Here is a 17,515-nt window from a genome sequence, read left to right as displayed (position 1 = left end):
TGAGAAACCTTGGAGGGGACCACAGATGTGGGGACTGCCCCCCCCCCCCCCCCAGAAAGGGTGTATGTGTGTAATTAATTGTTGTGTATTACCGTGATGTGTTGGGCGAGAGGAGGGACAAGGCAAGAAGGCAGTCCGTGGGCAGGCAGATAGTCAGGGCGAATGGCGAGGCGTCTTGTCCGTGTCCAAGCGGGATGTCGAAAATCCAAAAGGGGAAGCCAGAGAACCAGGGGGGAACAACAGGGAATCACAGGTGAAGACGAGAAGACAGGCTGCAGGGAGTGCGACAAGGAAAACACGGCACCAATCAACTTGGAGGGGAAAACACAGGTAGAGCAGCATTGCATCAAGCATGTAGTTAGCTTACTGTACACAACAGAAGATTACGTTCAGGCGCAGATCCTTGGGTCCACTGGTCTTTATACAGCTCGCCCTCATCAGTCCCAGGAGTGCTGATTGCTGATCACCCACACGCCAGCAAGGCTGGGATGCGGACAGCGCGAGCCAGGGCGTGTCCTGGCTTACTGCCAACGGAGGTGCTGGCAGCCCTAGCTGCATATGACAAGCGGGATCGAGGCCGCGCCGTGACATTCAGATTTGTCTATTTGTCTGCATGGTACTCTGTTCTATGCCCACACAACATTCTTCTAGTTATCTGTTGAATGACTTAGCAACAAATGTTGTTCAAAACCACACCCATTTTGTAAGCCTTTCTAAATATAAGACAGGAATGCTCACAATGTACACATGAGCTCATAGAAACAATGTGGGCAAAGGGAGAAAAATGGTATTTGGTGCGAGATGCAGTGTCACGCGCTGAATGTTTTGATTATTTTCTCTGATTTATCGGCTATTGGAACCGCACCAACATTCGATGACAACAGCAACCCACTTTTGGCCAACTCTGAAAGAAATATTTTAATGGCTTAACTGAAACCAAACGTTTTCTCCCTTGATTTATATGAAACAAACCAAATGTTAAGCAGCTATCATGCATGCTTCATGCTGAGACCAACACTTACCCACTAGTTAGGAACCCAACATGTGGTTTCAGCTGGCTTTCTTGATGCTCCTTGAAGCTCAATTTCGGCATCGCGCTCATGTATCTAATCTGCTGCTCAACGGTAATGGTGATGAACCCTAATGGCCTGCAGTTGTCATTAGAAAAATATATAGTCACCAGCTAATTAAAAACAGATGGAGTTGATGGAAAAGCCATTGACATCAAAGGGTGGCCATTTATTTGTAAATGTGACTTTTTATGGCTTTTTGTTCTTCTCAAATCAGTGCGATTGAAAGAACTTAAGAATTGATTAAAGCCAGAAACACTGGGCAGCTGATTGAGGCGGACAGACAGAAAGACAGTGAGGGACAGAGTGGAGGTTGGGGCCGAAACCTTAGTTTTTATATGGTGTCTGTTTGTGATTTGCTAAAAGCCATCATTCAACACTTCTGTCAACCTCCTCTGTGTTATTTGAGCCTTCGAAAGAGATGATCTCCTTAATGTTCTCAAACTTCTTGTTCATTGAAAGACAAGAAGGGACGCCACCTTCGTACTTCACTACAAGTTGTTTCTTAAATTTGATCATGTTTTTAATTTTCTTTATCAAAGCACTGGCACTCGCAACTTTATTTGGTCCAATGGATGGGGTTATTTTTCAGTCGTAGAGTCAATAAAAAAAACATAGGGACTAGGGTTGTACGGTATACAGGTATCAGTATAGTACCGCGATACTAATGAATCATATTCGGTACTATACCGCCTCTGAAAAGTACCGGTCCTCCACTCCCGCGCCCCCGTCATCGTCACGTCGTGTCATTTCTGGTTTACGAGCAGAGACGCGTGTTTGGTAGCCCACAATCACAGAGCACTTACAAGCAGACACAGTGTGTAGACAGAAAAGGGAGAACAGACGCATTTTGGCTTAAAAACTAACGATAAAGGTGAAGTTATAACACTGACACGCCCTAAATCACTAATCATCGCCTCCATGGCGACAAATTAAGTACATTTCTTACAAGTATCATCCATGCAGCATGAGGAATAGCTAAACATGCTTCACTACACACCGTAGCTCACCGGCGTCAAAATGTAAACAAACACCATTGGTGGATCTACACCTAACATCCACTGTAATGATACCAATTACAGTAGTGTATCTAGTTGATACTACCATGATTAGGTCAATATTTTTTGGCATTACATCTTCTTTCGTTTTTTAAAAAATTGATATTATGTTTATGAACTCAGGAAATATGTCCCTGGACACATGAGGACTTTGAATATGACCAATGTATGATCCTGTAACGACTTGGTATCGGATTGATACCCAAATTTGTGGTATCACCCAAAACTAATGTAAAGCATCCAAAAAACAGAAGAATAAATGATTATTACATTTTAACAGAAGTGTAGATAGAACATGTTAAAATAGGAAAGGAAGCAGATATCAACAGTAAATGAACAGGTAGATTAATAATAATTGTTTGCAATTTGTCCTTCATAATTTTGACAAAATAATAGATTGAGAAATGACACAATATGTTACTGCATACGTTAGCAGACTAATTAGGAGCCTTTGTTTGTTTAATTACTACTAAAAGACAAGTTGTCGAGTATGTTCACTATTTTATTTAAGGACAACCTTGCAATAAGAAACATATGTTTCATTTATGTTAAAGGCCTACTGAAACCCACTACTACCGACCACGCAGTCTGATAGTTTATATATCAATGATAAAATCTTAACATTGCAACACATGCCAATACGGCCGGGTTAACTTATAAAGTGCAATTTTAAATTTCCCGCTAAACTTCCGGTTGAAAAACTCCTTTGGATATGACGTATGCGTGTGACGTCACGAAGGCAAGGGAAGTATTCGGAGCCCGTAGAATCCTATACAAAAAGCTCTGTTTTCATTTCATAATTCCACAGTATTCTGGACATCTGTGTTGGTGAATCTTTTGCAATTTGTTTAATGAACAATGGAGGCTGCAAAGAAGAACGTTGTAGGTGGGATCGGTGTATTAGCGGCTGGCTGTAGCAACACAACAAGGACTACTTACTTGGATAGCAGACACCTAGCCGATGCTAGCCGCCCACCCCACGGATGATCGGGTGAAGTCCTTCGTCGCGCCGTCGATCGCTGGAACGCAGGTGAGCACGGGTGTTGATGAGCAGATGAGGGCTGGCTGGCGTAGGTGAAGCGCTAATGTTTTTATCATAGCTCTGTGAGGTCCGGTTGCTAAGTTGCTAAATTAGCTTCAGCATCGTTAGCAAAAGCATTGTTAAGCTTTGCTGAGAATTATTAACCATGTAGTTACATGTCCATGGTTTAATAGTATTGTTGATCTTCTGTCCATCCTTCCAGTCAGGGATTTATGTATTTTGTTTCTATCTGCACTTGAGAACGATGCTATCACGTTAGCTCAGTAGCTAAGTGTGTCACCGATGTATTGTCGTGGAGATAAAAGTCACTGTGAATGTCCATTTCGCGTTCTCGACTCTCATTTTCAGGAGGATATAGTATCCGAGGTGGTTTAAAATACAAATCCGTGATCCGCAATAGAAAAAGGAGAGAGTGTGGAATCCAATGAGCCAGCTTGTACCTAAGTTACGGTCAGAGCGAAAAAAGATACGTCCTGCACTGCCTCTAGTTCTTCACTCTAACGTTCCACGAATCTTTCATCCTCGCTCAAATTAATGGGGTAATCGTCGCTTTGTCGCTCCGAATCTCTCTCGCTCCATTGTAAACAAAGGGGAATTGTGAGGAATATTACCTCCTGTGACGTCACGCTACTTCCGGTACAGGCAAGGCTTTTTTTATCAGCGAGCAAAAGTTGCGAACTTTATCGTCGATTTTCTCTACTAAATCCTTTCAGCAAAAATATGGCAATATCGCGAAATGATCAAGTATGACACATAGAATGGATCTGCTATTCCCGTTTAAATTTTAAAAAATCATTTCAGTAGGCCTTTAAGATTTTTTTGTTAAAATGAAACCAATAATGCAATTTTTTGTTGTCCCCTTAATTTAGAAAAGTATCGAAATAATTTTGGTACCGGTACCAGTCCCCAAATTTTGGTATCTGGACAACACTAATAGGGACCGAGTCACCAGTTTGGACACACATTCTACAGAATAACATGCGGGCAAAACTATGGCGAAAAATGTTGGCGAAGACAGAATCGTATGAAAAGTGGGCCACATGAAAACTGATATACCACTGTATTGGTTTTTTCTCATGACTCTACTAGTATGGCTCATGTGGTAGAGTGGTTGTTTCTCAACCTAATGGTTGCTAGTTCCATATCGAAGTATCCTTAAGCAAGATACTGAAATCCCCGTTGCTCTTGATGCTGCGTCGTCATCATTAGGTGAAGTACATTAAAGGTAGAGAAACGCCATTCCAGTCAAACCCTATTGTTGACATTGGATCGGAGCTTTCTTAACTAATTGCTGTCTCCTATTTCCTGTTTTTCAAAGCCCATGGACATTTCACTCATTTGGTCGTTTGAAATAACAAAACAAAAATACTGCAAAGCCTCATTTTTTCCCTTTGTGTTTATTTTTTCATGTCAAGTGCCTTCAACCATGCAAAGAGCTTTGGGAAACCAAGAAGATGCTTTCTCCAAAGTCCTGTGAGGTAAAATAGAGTGTGCTGTGTGTGTGTATGTGTGTGTGCGCGCGTGCATATGTGTGTCGCTCCATACTGACTGTATCTGCACTGAGAACCTGTTTTTGTTGGCACAAGCTTTGAATTTTGGTCTTGAATGGGATGGATGAACAGTTCTGTGGGTGTTTGTTCACACAAGCTCTCACAAGTGCATGAACTGTGCACACACAAACGCACACATAACATATACTGTGGATGTTAACCAAAAGAAACATTTATTTCCTGCGCTATATGTGTTCCTGTCTTAGAGTGAGCGCTTGGATTTATTTGTAGTGCAAAACCTCTTTCTCTTTCAACAGAAGCAGACAGAGTGTGTGACCAGTAGAGAGTTTCTGGCTTCTCTGAGGTCGTCCCGACAAGGTGACTGCCCTCCACCTCACCGTGCGGCCGGATTTGCGGCCGCCTGCGTGGAGAGCTGCTCTCTAGACCGACATTGTCCTTCACCGAGGAAGTGCTGCTCCAATGGCTGTGGGCACACTTGTCAAACACCCGCCAATCTATATAAAGGTGAATACAGCCCCCGGGATGCTCCGAACGTGTTGAATGCATCTTCAAGAAGTATCATAACTTATATTATCTTAGCTGAAGTAAACTCCTGAGAACCTTTGTCCTCTGCATTAGACATTGGTGTTTTATGTAGCAGGGCTATTTTTTAATTTTTTTTTCGCAAAACGTGTTACAAAAGACCAAAAGCAAATGTCTACTGCAGAGGATGGTGGTTCTCGGAAGGTTTAATTCCACATTCAGAATTTATTTTCTGGATGTAATAAAATGGCAAACATGGAAACATTTATTCTGTCAATGTGGTGACATTGTGGTAACATGTAAAGAGCCCCTCTGATTTTTGGCACTTATTTCATAGTTCTGGACCTAAAAAGTATGTCTAAAGGTAAAATTTCCCTCAAAATAGACACACTAGTTATTTTAGGCTTGTTTTCTAACAAGTGTCAGCACATTTTCGAATGCCCACTTTTAGCTCCAAAATGTGGGCGAGCCTGCATCAGCCTGCTGACGTCACCTGCAGAAGACTGGAGCCAATTTCATATTGTGTAGAATGTGTTTTGCTCGCGTCTTCATCCCGAGTGATATTATTTTTGCACAGAATTTGAATGTACTATCAAATATGGCGGCTAGTTTATTGTTGCACAACTAAAGAAGGAGTCAGTCTGCATATATTTCCCCCAAAAAACTTTCAGTCAAATTGGCATGTGGAAAGTGGGACGGACCCAGCAAAAGGAGTGTAATTTGCAGCAAACATTATAATAATTCCAGTGGCGGGCCGTGCGTTTCCCACCTAGGCCTTCAGTGATGTCCTGTGTCCAATGATTACCTCTCAAAATACCATCATTTATGTCACCACATGACCATTGCTGAAGAAATACTATACTGGAACACATTTACGCACTACTGGGAATTAAATCACCTCAACAGTAACAAAACAGGTTATTTTCTGGCGCATTTAAAAATCTATTAAATCGGCAATTAAAACATAACTTGTGTGGTACTGTCAAAATTAAAATTGCAAAAAACATTAAACGTGAAAAAAATTAAGAAATAAAATATCTGAACTCACAATTTATAGAACCCATTCAAGCTTCCGGGGTTGGCCGACATCATCTCACAAGATGTAGTTTCTCTTTAAATATCCTTCTTGAAAATGGCCTTGCAAATATATGTGTTATCTTGTCTAATCATTAAAGATGCAAACGAGGCGTGTTGGCTGAGTTCTTAAAGTTTACTCCACAGCGTGCTCATCAAAAACATCCCTCTGTCGGCATGACTAAACGGGGCGACTGCGCATGCTCCTTACTACTGTGGCATGCTGGGCAATGGAGTTCTTATGTTACCTAGCTCATAACATCACAATATATATCTACCTTAGGCCATCTACAAGGCCTTACTGACAACAACTCGTGATCTGATTGGCTATCGCAACTGTCTGTCAAATGTTTGTGTCCGTTCACTTACAGTGCATGGGCGCCCGCATTGTTGATTCTGAAGACATCGGGCAGATTTCGTACAGCATGGCAACATAAGCTAGCTGAATTCTGATTGGATACAAACTCTATAACCTAAAAACATCAGCGCTGGAAGGAGCATAATATGAAATGGCGAGGACATGAATACTTTTAGATATTTAGGGAAAGTAAATAAAAAATTACCTGACGGCCCACCACTGAATAATTCTGACTTTCAAGGAAAAGAAGGATTCTGATCTAGTTTGAATAAAAAAAATTTTTATAGACCCAAGCCAAATTGGATCCCGAAAATTAGGAGCACCCTTGAGTGGATAAAGACTGAGTCAGAACCTGCGGAAAAACAGAGAAAGAAAAGCAGACCCGATGCTCAAAAATGATAGATAAAGAAGGTAAGCCGCTAGTATTATATTTTGCGTCCTCCTCTACTGATGTTTTCCTCAAGGTGTTTGAAGAAATGCTGAAAGAGCATAAGGAAACAGGCTACGGTTTCTATGGAAGAGCTGGGAAGTCCGGAAACGGCGATTTCTTTTTTGGTCATAGTGTTACCATATTAGTTTGGTATCATGGACCAAAGCGACATAAACATGCAACGTGATCAAAAAATTGTTTGAAATGCCTTTATTCACACTATGTCAGTGTTTTTCAACCTTTTTTCATTGAAAAAATCCGGAGGCACACCACCCGCAGAAATCATTAAAAAATTAAATTCAGTAGACGATAAAAAGTTGATGTCGCAATTTTGGGATATGACTTTAAACCATAACCAACCATGCATCACAATAGCTATTGTCTCAAAGTAGGTGTAGTGTCATGACCTGTCACATCACGCCGTGACTTATTTAGAGTTTTGTGGTGTTTTCCTGTGTGTGGTGTTTTAGTTCTTGTCTTGCACTCCTATTTTGGTGGCTTTTCCTGTTTTGTTGGTGTTTTCCTGTTGCAGTTTCATGTCTTCATTTGAGCGCTATTCCCCGCACTTGCTTTGTTTTAGCAATCAAGAATACTTAAGTTGTTGCCATTTTTTTTTGTGTGGACATTGTTGATTGGCATGTCATGTACGGATGTACTTTGTGGACGCTCCACACGCTGTAAGTCTTTGCTGTCGTACAGCATTCTGTTTTTGTTTACTTTGCAGCCAGTTCAGTTTTAGTTTCGTTCTGCATAGCCATCCCTAAGCTTTAATGCCTTTTCTTCGGGGCCCTCACCTTTTGTTTATTTTTGGTTTATAGCATTAGATACCTTTTTACCTCCACACTGCCTCTCGCTGTCGTCTGCATATTTTGATCACGACAAACCATGTTCCCAATGTCTACAAATAAATTCCTACCAGCTGCCACCTACTGATATGGAAGAGAATAACATGGTTACTCTGTCGAGCTCTAGACAGCACCGACACTCAACAACGGCACATTATTTGCGGATTATAATTACTGGTTTGCAAAAAATATTTTTAACCCAAATAGGTGAAACTACATAATCTCCCACGGCACACCAGACTGTATCTGTGCCGTGGCACTGTGGTTGAAAAACACTGGTCTATGTGGAAAAATGTGCTCCAGTTCTGTAGATGACGTCACACCAAGAGTCTACCAATGGGAAAGGGGCGTCCCAAGTACAGTACCTAATACTCAAAATCTAATTGTTATTGTGGGAAATGACTGCCAGATGCATTTTCAAGAGCAAAAAATACATTAAGAGAACTTGTTAGTGAAATGTCGGTCATCTGGACGCTGAGGGACAGTGTCAATTGTGTGATTTGATGATGACACTTTCCTCATCAACATCCATACAACCCGCTGAAACACTTACAGTCTGAATTACAAAGCAGTTATCAGTCTTCTCTTTCTCCTCCAGGCGTTCCTCTGAAGCCCCGCAGAGAGATTAGCTTTGTGGAGGATTCAGTGGGCCGGGTCAAAGTGGTGTGGGTGTCGAAGTTTAATGTCAGCGTGGAGCCGGTGGTTTACCTGCTCCAGTCACGCTGGAACAGAGGCATTCACCCCAGTGAAGATCATGCTTCCCCATGGACGACTGCTGCCATGGTAAATGCCACAAGACTCTCATCTCTTAGCATTAGAGAAATTGATATTGCCTATTAACCGTTAACCTCAAAAGGTCGTGTTACATATCTTTATCTCATAACTCTTTTTTACTACTTTGGAGATGATAGACAGTTTTCAGCTCATCAGTCTGCTGCCTCCTTGTCTAAACCTCCTCCCCAGCCTGTCTCACACACTGCCAGGGTAAACTGTTCATGTGAATGTATGGGTGAGCGTGTGTGCACTGTGTACCCGCACGTGTGTGTGTGTGCGTGTGTGCGTGCGTGCGTGCGTGTGAGGTTAGGTAAATAAGCAGAGCTTAAAAAGGAACCACTGGCAGCCACAGTCGTTCCAACGACTGAGTCTGAATGGCTGAACTTTAACTATGGACCTAAATAGAGGACGGCTCATGTCTGCAAGTGTGTGTGTGTGTGTGTGTGTGTGTGTGTGTGTGTATGTGTGTCTCAGTAAGCCAGGTATTACACGCAATATCTGAACCAGTTGTAACCATAACTGTTAGTTATGTTTTTATGTCTTTATTTCACATTCCATTTTGGTTTGGAGGTAGAGAAATTAATCTGATAAAAACACAAGTGCCATTACTCTGACATCTGATAATGTTTATTAGGGCTGCAGCTATTGATTATTATAGTAGTCGAGTAATCTTAGAACACAATTCAAGCGTATTTTAATAAAATAATTGTAATAAATACAAATTTTTGTAATGACCCTTATTCTTTCATCTTGTAAATACACATAAAATTACAATTTCACCTTTAACATAAAAGCATCACTATGTATTGCTTATATTTGAAAAAAAATAAAAGTTAAAAATCCTGTGGAGATTCAAACCGTGTAATAAAATAGATAGATAATAAACAAATGACCTAATTAAACACAACGACTCTCTGATAAAGTATGATGAATAGAGTGATAATGTTTTTAACAATTTAACGCGTACACATTTGAAAAGCTATTCATTGGAGGCGTGGTGTTTGATTTTTGATCAACTAACTCCTTAGCATTAACATACAAACTCTAGATCAGAGGTCTTCAACATTGGGTCTGCAACCCTCAGGGGATCTGCTTACTTAGGTACTTTATATCCCCCTGCAATTTTCCACAAATGTATTTAATGCACATTGTTCCAACACACTGTAGTGTAGTTTACAAATGACAGGAGCATGGCTACCATAATCAATACATAGCAAGCTTAAAATGAAAACATGAAATAATAATTACAGTATGATGTTAGCATTGAAATTTTCTAGCAATTAGCGGGGTAGTTTCCATCTAGCTATTAGTGGCGTTATACTGTAGTATTTGAGTATCTTAGTATTGCACAATACCAAGGACTAGTTTAATTTAATACACAATCACCATTTCATACAGGATATATAAGTAGGGGCTCAACGCTCCATCTCATTCTCAGTTTGGGGGTCCTTGGCCTGAAAACGTTGAATACTCCTGTCTCCTGCTCTAGATGCTAACATGTCCTAACATGTTTGAAAATGCAAGTCAAACATAAAAGATGGCGGTGACTCTCAAAATACACTTAACCTTGTTTCTGGTGGTTTGCTGCTCTTAAATACGCAGGGTGCTTTCTCGTAATGTGTTGTATAATCGATCTCGTGTTGTGAAATGCCAGCTCCGTTTAACAATGCAAACATTTCACCACAATGGCTTTATTTTTTAGTATAAACGATCGCAAAGACTTTGATAGCGTCTCTCGTCTTCTTTGGGCCCTTTGCTCTCTTTATTCCTCTTCTTTGACCCAACACTCTCAGCACTTTGCTGTTGCACACACACACTGGCCACATCACCGTAGGTGCACCGTTCTCATTTGCGCTTTTTTGGATAAGGGCGTTGGATTTGTAAATTTGGTTTGAATTACTGAATGAACAATTTAAAGTCTCCAATAAACATGCATGTTTTTTGAATTTGGGAAGAAGCTGAAAAGTATGAAGGCACATCATCAATTTCAGCTGACAGATAAATTAGAACAATATGGTCTAGTATCTTCGCCTACTTTGTTGACATATGTGATGTGTTTGTGTTTTTAGGCACTTTCTCAGGATTCACTTCTGTCAGATTTGAGACCTCAGCGCTGGTACCAGTTCAGAGTGGCAGCAATAAACAGTCTAGGCACCAGAGGCTTCACTACACCGGGCAGACACTACATTTCCAGTAAAGGTCAGACTAGTGCACCGAAAATGATAAGCTGTGCTGAATGTCAATAACCAGAGAATTTGAATGTTTTCACAAGACACTTAGGAAACCACTTCTGTTTGTGCAAATGAGAGATTTAATATACAATATTCAGGAATTGAACATCATTTTTACTTACTCTTGTTGCTTGGTCTTTCTCTTTGCTTCACTTAAAAATTAAGGTGAAGCTATAACAAATCTGGTAGTCACAGCAAAATATGCATAAAATCTTCCTGAGAACCAGCGTCCTCTGCAGTGGACATTTGTGGAGTTATTTTTCCCCCCCACGTAATTTAGAACTCTTTCAAAAGAAACAAAAATGTCCACTGCAGACTGCAGGTTGGTTCTCAGGATATGCAGATATGAAGCCCTGCTGGTGTTCCAGACTCACATGTGTGTCTACATCAGTGTCATGATACGTGGTCCGGATCATGTTTTGTGTTTTCTGTTTGTTTTGGACTCCTTTAGTTCCTGTTAGTGCACCTCCTGAGTTTGTTACCATGGCTACTTATTATTTGCACCTGCCTCTTGTGTTCGGGACGCTCACCTGTTGCTCATCAAGAGACATTATTTAAGCCTGCCTTTGTCAGTCGGTCTGGCTTCTTTGTTTGCTTCATGCTCGTGTCACGTAAATTTTGCTTGTGTCCTAGCCTATGCTAAGTTTAGTTTCGAGTGCGATTGGCACCTTGTTCCGTCGGTTGGTTTTCTATTTTTGTACCTCTTTGAGTGTTTTTTGAGAATTAAATGATGTTCCTACCTGCAAGTCCTGTCCGGAGTCGTCCGTTTGCATCCCGGAAAAACGAACCGCGCAGTAAGCCGCAACCAAACCGTGACAATCAGTACTATTCAACTAGCGGGGCCAAATTCGGCCCGGTAATGACCCCATACCAGTACCCAAGCTAATTTTAAAATTTGGGAGACAGACATTTTTGCAGCAAATTCCTAAAAACACTAGCATGCTCCTGTCGTTTAGAGGAACTTGGACCACTGTAAACACATTGGCAGATCCTTGCATTGACATTTTCACCTTGCTAGCAAACATAGAACACTGGGGTCTAAACTTGTGATTTACATAACTGAGGTGCTCCTCAAGGCACCCCTTTAAGTCCTCTCATTTTTGGCACTTGCAACTATTTTCCATAATGTGATTTATGTAACTAAGGTGTTGTAGCGTATTTACTGCAGATGCAGTCATTAGTCATTTGTTCAACTACTTTAGTTATACTAGTGGTCTTCCTCAAGGTTCCATTTTAGGTCGTCTGTTTTTCATTATTCGGCCTTTAACTGGTGGCTCGTGAGTTTAGTTAAAAAAAAACTAAGAGATGTCTTTGCAGCAGATTCTTGAAACACTAGAGCGCTGTCATAGAGATGATCTTTAACTTGCTTTTTTGCAGAAGGTCCTTAAAAACAGCAGAGCGCTCTTGTAAATCTGACAAAATAAATAGACTTAAATAAAAAGTTTGCTGTAGAGGAAAAATGAGTCTAATAGTGAAGGGAGACGTCTGGCCCCCCGATTGATTGATTGATTGATTGAGACTTGTATTAGTCGATTGCACAATACAGTACAAATTCCGTACAATTGACCACTAAATGGTAACACCCGAATAAGTTTTTCAACTTGTTTAAGTCGGGGTCCACGTTAATCAATTCATGGTACAAATATATACTATCAGCATAATACAGTCATCACACAAGTTAATCATCAGAGTATATACACTACCGTTCAAAAGTTTGGGGTCATCCAAACAATTTTGTGGAATAGCCTTCATTTCTAAGAACAAGAATAGACTGTCGAGTTTCAGATGAAAGTTCTCTTTTTGTGGCCATTTTGAGCGTTTAATTGACCCCACAAATGTGATGCTCCAGAAACTCAATCTGCTCAAAGGAAGGTCAGTTTTGTAGCTTCTGTAACGAGCTAAACTGTTTTCAGATGTGTGAACATGATTGCACAAGGGTTTTCTAATAATCAATTAGCCTTCTGAGCCAATGAGCAAACACATTGTACCATTAGAACACTGGAGTGATAGTTGCTGGAAATGGGCCTCTATACACCTATGTAGATATTGCACCAAAAACCAGACATTTGCAGCTAGAATAGTCATTTACCACATTAGCAATGTAAAGAGTGTATTTCTTTAAAGTTAAGACTAGTTTAAAGTTATCTTCATTGAAAAGTACAGTGCTTTTCCTTCAAAAATAAGGACATTTCAATGTGACCCCAAACTTTTGAACGGTAGTGTACATTGAATTATTTACATTATTTACAATGCGGGGGGTGGGATGTGGAGGGTTTGGTTGATAACAGCATACTTCAGTCATCAACAATTGCATCATCAGATAAATGGGCATTGAAACAGTGTAGGTCTGACTTGGTAGGATATGTACAGCGAGCAGTAAACATAGTGAGCTCAGAAGGCATAAGAACAAGTATATACATTTGATTATTTATCATGTTGGCTCTTCGTGGAGACGAAAATGAGAATATTAATACCACTCTCACATCTGTCCTTCATACTTTAGCGGTCCTTTGTGTAACAACTGGAGACAGTGGTAAGGAGCGAGCTGTTTGTAAACGAGAGAATACAATGTGACTCATCTGATTTAATGTCTAATGGGAAAATAGAATAATTTAGTGTGTATTTGTGCAAGGCAAACTGCATTGCATAACCTCAAATTTGTTTTAAATACACACAGGCCGGGGATAGCTGTTCAGCTGTTTCCCTTGTTGCTGATAATATCTCTTGACTGTCATTATGTCGGTTTCATACTAATTTCTGTGTGTGTGTGTGTGTGTGTTTATGTGCGTGTGTGTCTGCGTGTGCGTGTGTGTGTTTAATGTGGGTTCTGGGTTAAAGGTTAAAAACGCACACAGACATTCCAAATCCCATCTGATAGCAGTCAGTTTTGTGTTTCTAGTTCATTAGTCAGATTAGTCAGGGGATGGGGCTCAGGGGTCACAAATCAGGAAGTTAGCAGATGTCCAACAAGTTTCCCCTCTATTAGGGTCTTCTTTGACTTTACCAGATACATAATAAAAATATGTCTTTCTTGCTCCTAGGTGGGTTGCAATCACGTGACCTAGAGGCACATCCGGACACTTCCGGTTTTCAGGCGATGGTCTATATCTTTATTTACCTGAATCAGATTTAGGCTTATTTTGGAAGGGTTAGAGGCAAATGTAAAAGCGATCATAAAAAATGTTTTAAATGGGATAAAGTGGATTTTTACAACTTTTAAGAAATATCATTTAAACCATTTATCCTCAGCAAGAGGTTACTGCTACCTCACTTCACTTGATACTTGCGGTACTTAGAGAAGGAAAGATTGGAGGCACATCATGTTTTAACATTAGGAGGGGTCCACAAATTATACATTAATTCGTGAAAGTCAGATTTGGACTTATTTGTGCATCGGTAAGTAACCTATTTGACTGACATAACGAGTGCTGTGATCATGACGCTAATGTTAAAAAGGATAAGTGGTAACACTTTAGTATGGGAAAAATATTCACCATTAATTAGCTGCTTTTTAACATGCAAATTAGTAACATATTGGCTCTTAATGGGTCATTATTAAGTACTTATTAATGCCTTATTCTGCATGGCCTTTTTATACAACCAGTAAGCCATTAACTAAGAGTCTTCCCTCAATAAGGTTAGGGTTAAGGTTAGGGTACTTAGAATATGGGCATCTGGTCAGGATGCCACCTGAGCGCCTCCCTAGGGAGGTGTTTAGGGCACGTCCGATCGGTAGGAGGCCACGGGGAAGACCCAGGACACGTTGGGAAGACTATGTCTCCCGGCTGGCCTGGGAACGCCTCGGGATCCCCCGGGAAGAGCTGGACGAAGTGGCTGGGGAGAGGGAAGTCTGGGTTTCCCTGCTTAGGCTGCTGCCCCCGCGACCCGACCTCGGATAAGCGGAAGAAGATGGATGGATGGAAGCCATTAACTAAGAGTCGTCCCTCAATAAGGTTAGGGTTAAGGTTAGGGTACTTAGAATATGTTCCCCTAATGTCCAAATAACTCTAAATTAAGTCTTTGTTACTCAGAATATGTTCCCCATACTAAAGTGTTACTGGATAAGTTTGTTTGCAGTTGATTTCCTGCTACAAATATTAGTGTCATCTACAATCCATGTCTATGGTGTGAAGTATATTTTGTGATCTTAAAATTAGCAATTAAGACCTATTATACTTACTAGTATTGTGAAGTTTTGTGTTTTATAACAAACTTCTAATGCTCAAAAGCTGTATTTTTTCAGAAGATCTATTGCCTTAAAACAAGTTCTCATGTCTCACTGAAAAATTACAATTCTGGGGATTGTGATTTGTCTTTAGTTTGTGTAAATATTTTGACAAAAACATTTGAAATGTATACTTGGTGAGATTGTGAGTTTTTCCAGTGTAACTCATAAATAAAAGTCTGCGTACGATGGAGCCAATGGGATGTCTTTTCTACCCATAAAGCCCTCCACCGCCCCATTTTTCTCTGCGAGGATTATGAGTCATTCTTCATCTAAACTGGAATATAGTAACATCCTATCACTCGGTATTCTAATGACAGCAGACATTGCATTATGTTTGTTGTCTCCCACGAAGTCTGCCATCAGCTATAGTCAGTATTGTTGTTGAGGGGAAAAGCGAACATTGTGATGCCTTTTTGAAATTAAAATGCCACAGTATGCATACAATTAGCAAAATACATACATATTACATGTTAAATGTGCACGTTGCAATATTATATATATACGCTTGATCACATTTATTTATAAGTTACACTGCATAAAAAACATGTGTGCTTGTCTCACAAAAGGATTGTGAATGATAGGCAACATTTTTAAAAAAGTGCAGTTCTCCTTTAAAACAGAACACACATGTCATACGGAAGATCTATGACCAATGTTTTTTTTTAAAGTCGGTTCTTAAAAATAACATAGTCCTCCTGTCACGTAAAGGATCTTAGACTAACATAAAATATTACTTTATGACTCTACAGAATTATCATTTTGATTAGATAAAAACATGACATGGAAGTCTGAATCGATCGGAGAGTGTGCAGGTGTACCTCATGTTGTGACCGGGTGAATCTACTGAATATAATGTTCATGAAGTTTATTTTCGACCTTGTCTGGAAAAAAAACGACGTCAAGTGTACATTTTCAAAAAGTACGGTAGATATGGGCCTCTAAATAAAAATTATGATTTGCCTGAGCGGCTGGACAGGACAAAAAAAAATAACTGTTCGGCCAGATCGTGGACGATGTCGGCCCGCATTTGACTCAGGGGCCGTAGTTTGGGGACCACTGATGTAGACTCTTATTAATGTACATTTAATTTCTTGTTAATAGCTGGTCTACTTTCTCCTGTAATGTGGTTCATCTAAACTTCTTAAAGGTGCACTGCACTTAAAAAAAAAAATTGTGTATTATTCACAATCCTTATGTGAGGCAAGCACACATGTTTTTCTTTTTTTATACTTTTTTTTTTAAATGCATTCTAAATCTTAAATAAACACTAGCAAAAGTCAGCTAACAATGGAGCCAATTGGAGTCAATGCCTATAAAGCACTCTAAAAAAACATCCAATCTTACATACATGCTGTGAGTATATAGTAACAGGCACATTTATAATAACTTGTAATATTTACGTATTTTGATCAGGTTTTGCATATGGTGACAGATTAATTTCACAAACGAATCACAACAGATCGGTAGGTTGGAGTTTAAATCCCAGCCGAGTCATACCAAAGACTATAAAAATGGGACCCATAACCTCCCTGCTTGGCACTCAGCAACACGGGTTGGAGTTGGGGGTTAAGTCACCAGCAGTGGGCGCCGCTGCTGCCCACTGCTCCCCAAGGGGATGGGTCAAATGCAGAGGACAAATTTCACCACATCTAGTGTGTGTGTGACAATCATTGGTATCTTTTATCTTTAATTTTGCGTTTCCCTTCAACAACAACACTTTGTGGGAGACAGCAAAGACTACTTTGGGACAAATGATGATCCAGAATCTTACATTTTTGAGCCTGAATGTAAGGAGTTTGAGCAACAAGTTTAAGAAACTGTGTGCTAAACAGATCCAGCTTTAATGAAACACTGAGCATCATGCAGCAGTATTGCTAAGTGCTTAAACAAGAAATACAAACTACGAACAAAATAAAACAATCACTTACTGTATGATGTCTGCTTTCACTGGTTTGCCGACTGATGGGATGTTCAAATCGTCTCGTTTAGATGAAGAATGAATCACAATCTTCACTCAGGTTTAAAAAAAAAAAAAGGAAAGGTGCTGCAAATGAGCGTCTTTTCTTGTCTTTCTCGCCATCCCTGGGTATAAAGTCAATGTCAAATATGACCGACTTCTTTTTTATGGTCACAATCTTTTACTATCCAGGTGAGAGCCATGATTTATGATCTAGAATTAACTTTTCCCAACTCAGAGATGATGCAGCAGCTCACCAGCTCGAATTGGCAGTATAGCACTATAAGCTATTTAGCTCTGTGATCACGGCGCCGCTGAAAATAGTTTGTCTGCGTTATTGTAAAATAATGGAATGACTGAGGGAGAAAAAGAGATAAAGGCCCAAGAGAAACAACAAAACAAATGCATGCGAACA

The 17,515-nt window shown here is 40.2% G+C and overlaps 1 protein-coding gene across 1 annotated transcript in view; it reads left to right on the top strand.

Annotated features, from left to right (window-relative positions):
- The window catches only part of anos1b (anosmin 1b), a 104,054-nt gene that overhangs the window by 52,632 nt on the left and 33,907 nt on the right, over positions 1–17,515 (top strand). The window contains exons 3-6 of the mRNA XM_062028312.1: positions 4,586–4,648; positions 4,978–5,185; positions 8,509–8,693; positions 10,754–10,883. Of these exons, the coding sequence (XP_061884296.1) occupies positions 4,586–4,648; positions 4,978–5,185; positions 8,509–8,693; positions 10,754–10,883 (586 nt within the window). The remainder of the gene's footprint in view (positions 1–4,585; positions 4,649–4,977; positions 5,186–8,508; positions 8,694–10,753; positions 10,884–17,515) is intronic.

Source organism: Entelurus aequoreus, linkage group LG19 (genome assembly GCF_033978785.1).
Source record: "Entelurus aequoreus isolate RoL-2023_Sb linkage group LG19, RoL_Eaeq_v1.1, whole genome shotgun sequence".
NCBI classification, from domain to species: domain Eukaryota; kingdom Metazoa; phylum Chordata; class Actinopteri; order Syngnathiformes; family Syngnathidae; genus Entelurus; species Entelurus aequoreus.
The sequence above is the reverse complement of the archived record's forward strand: the minus strand, read 5'-3'. Positions and strand labels throughout refer to the sequence as shown.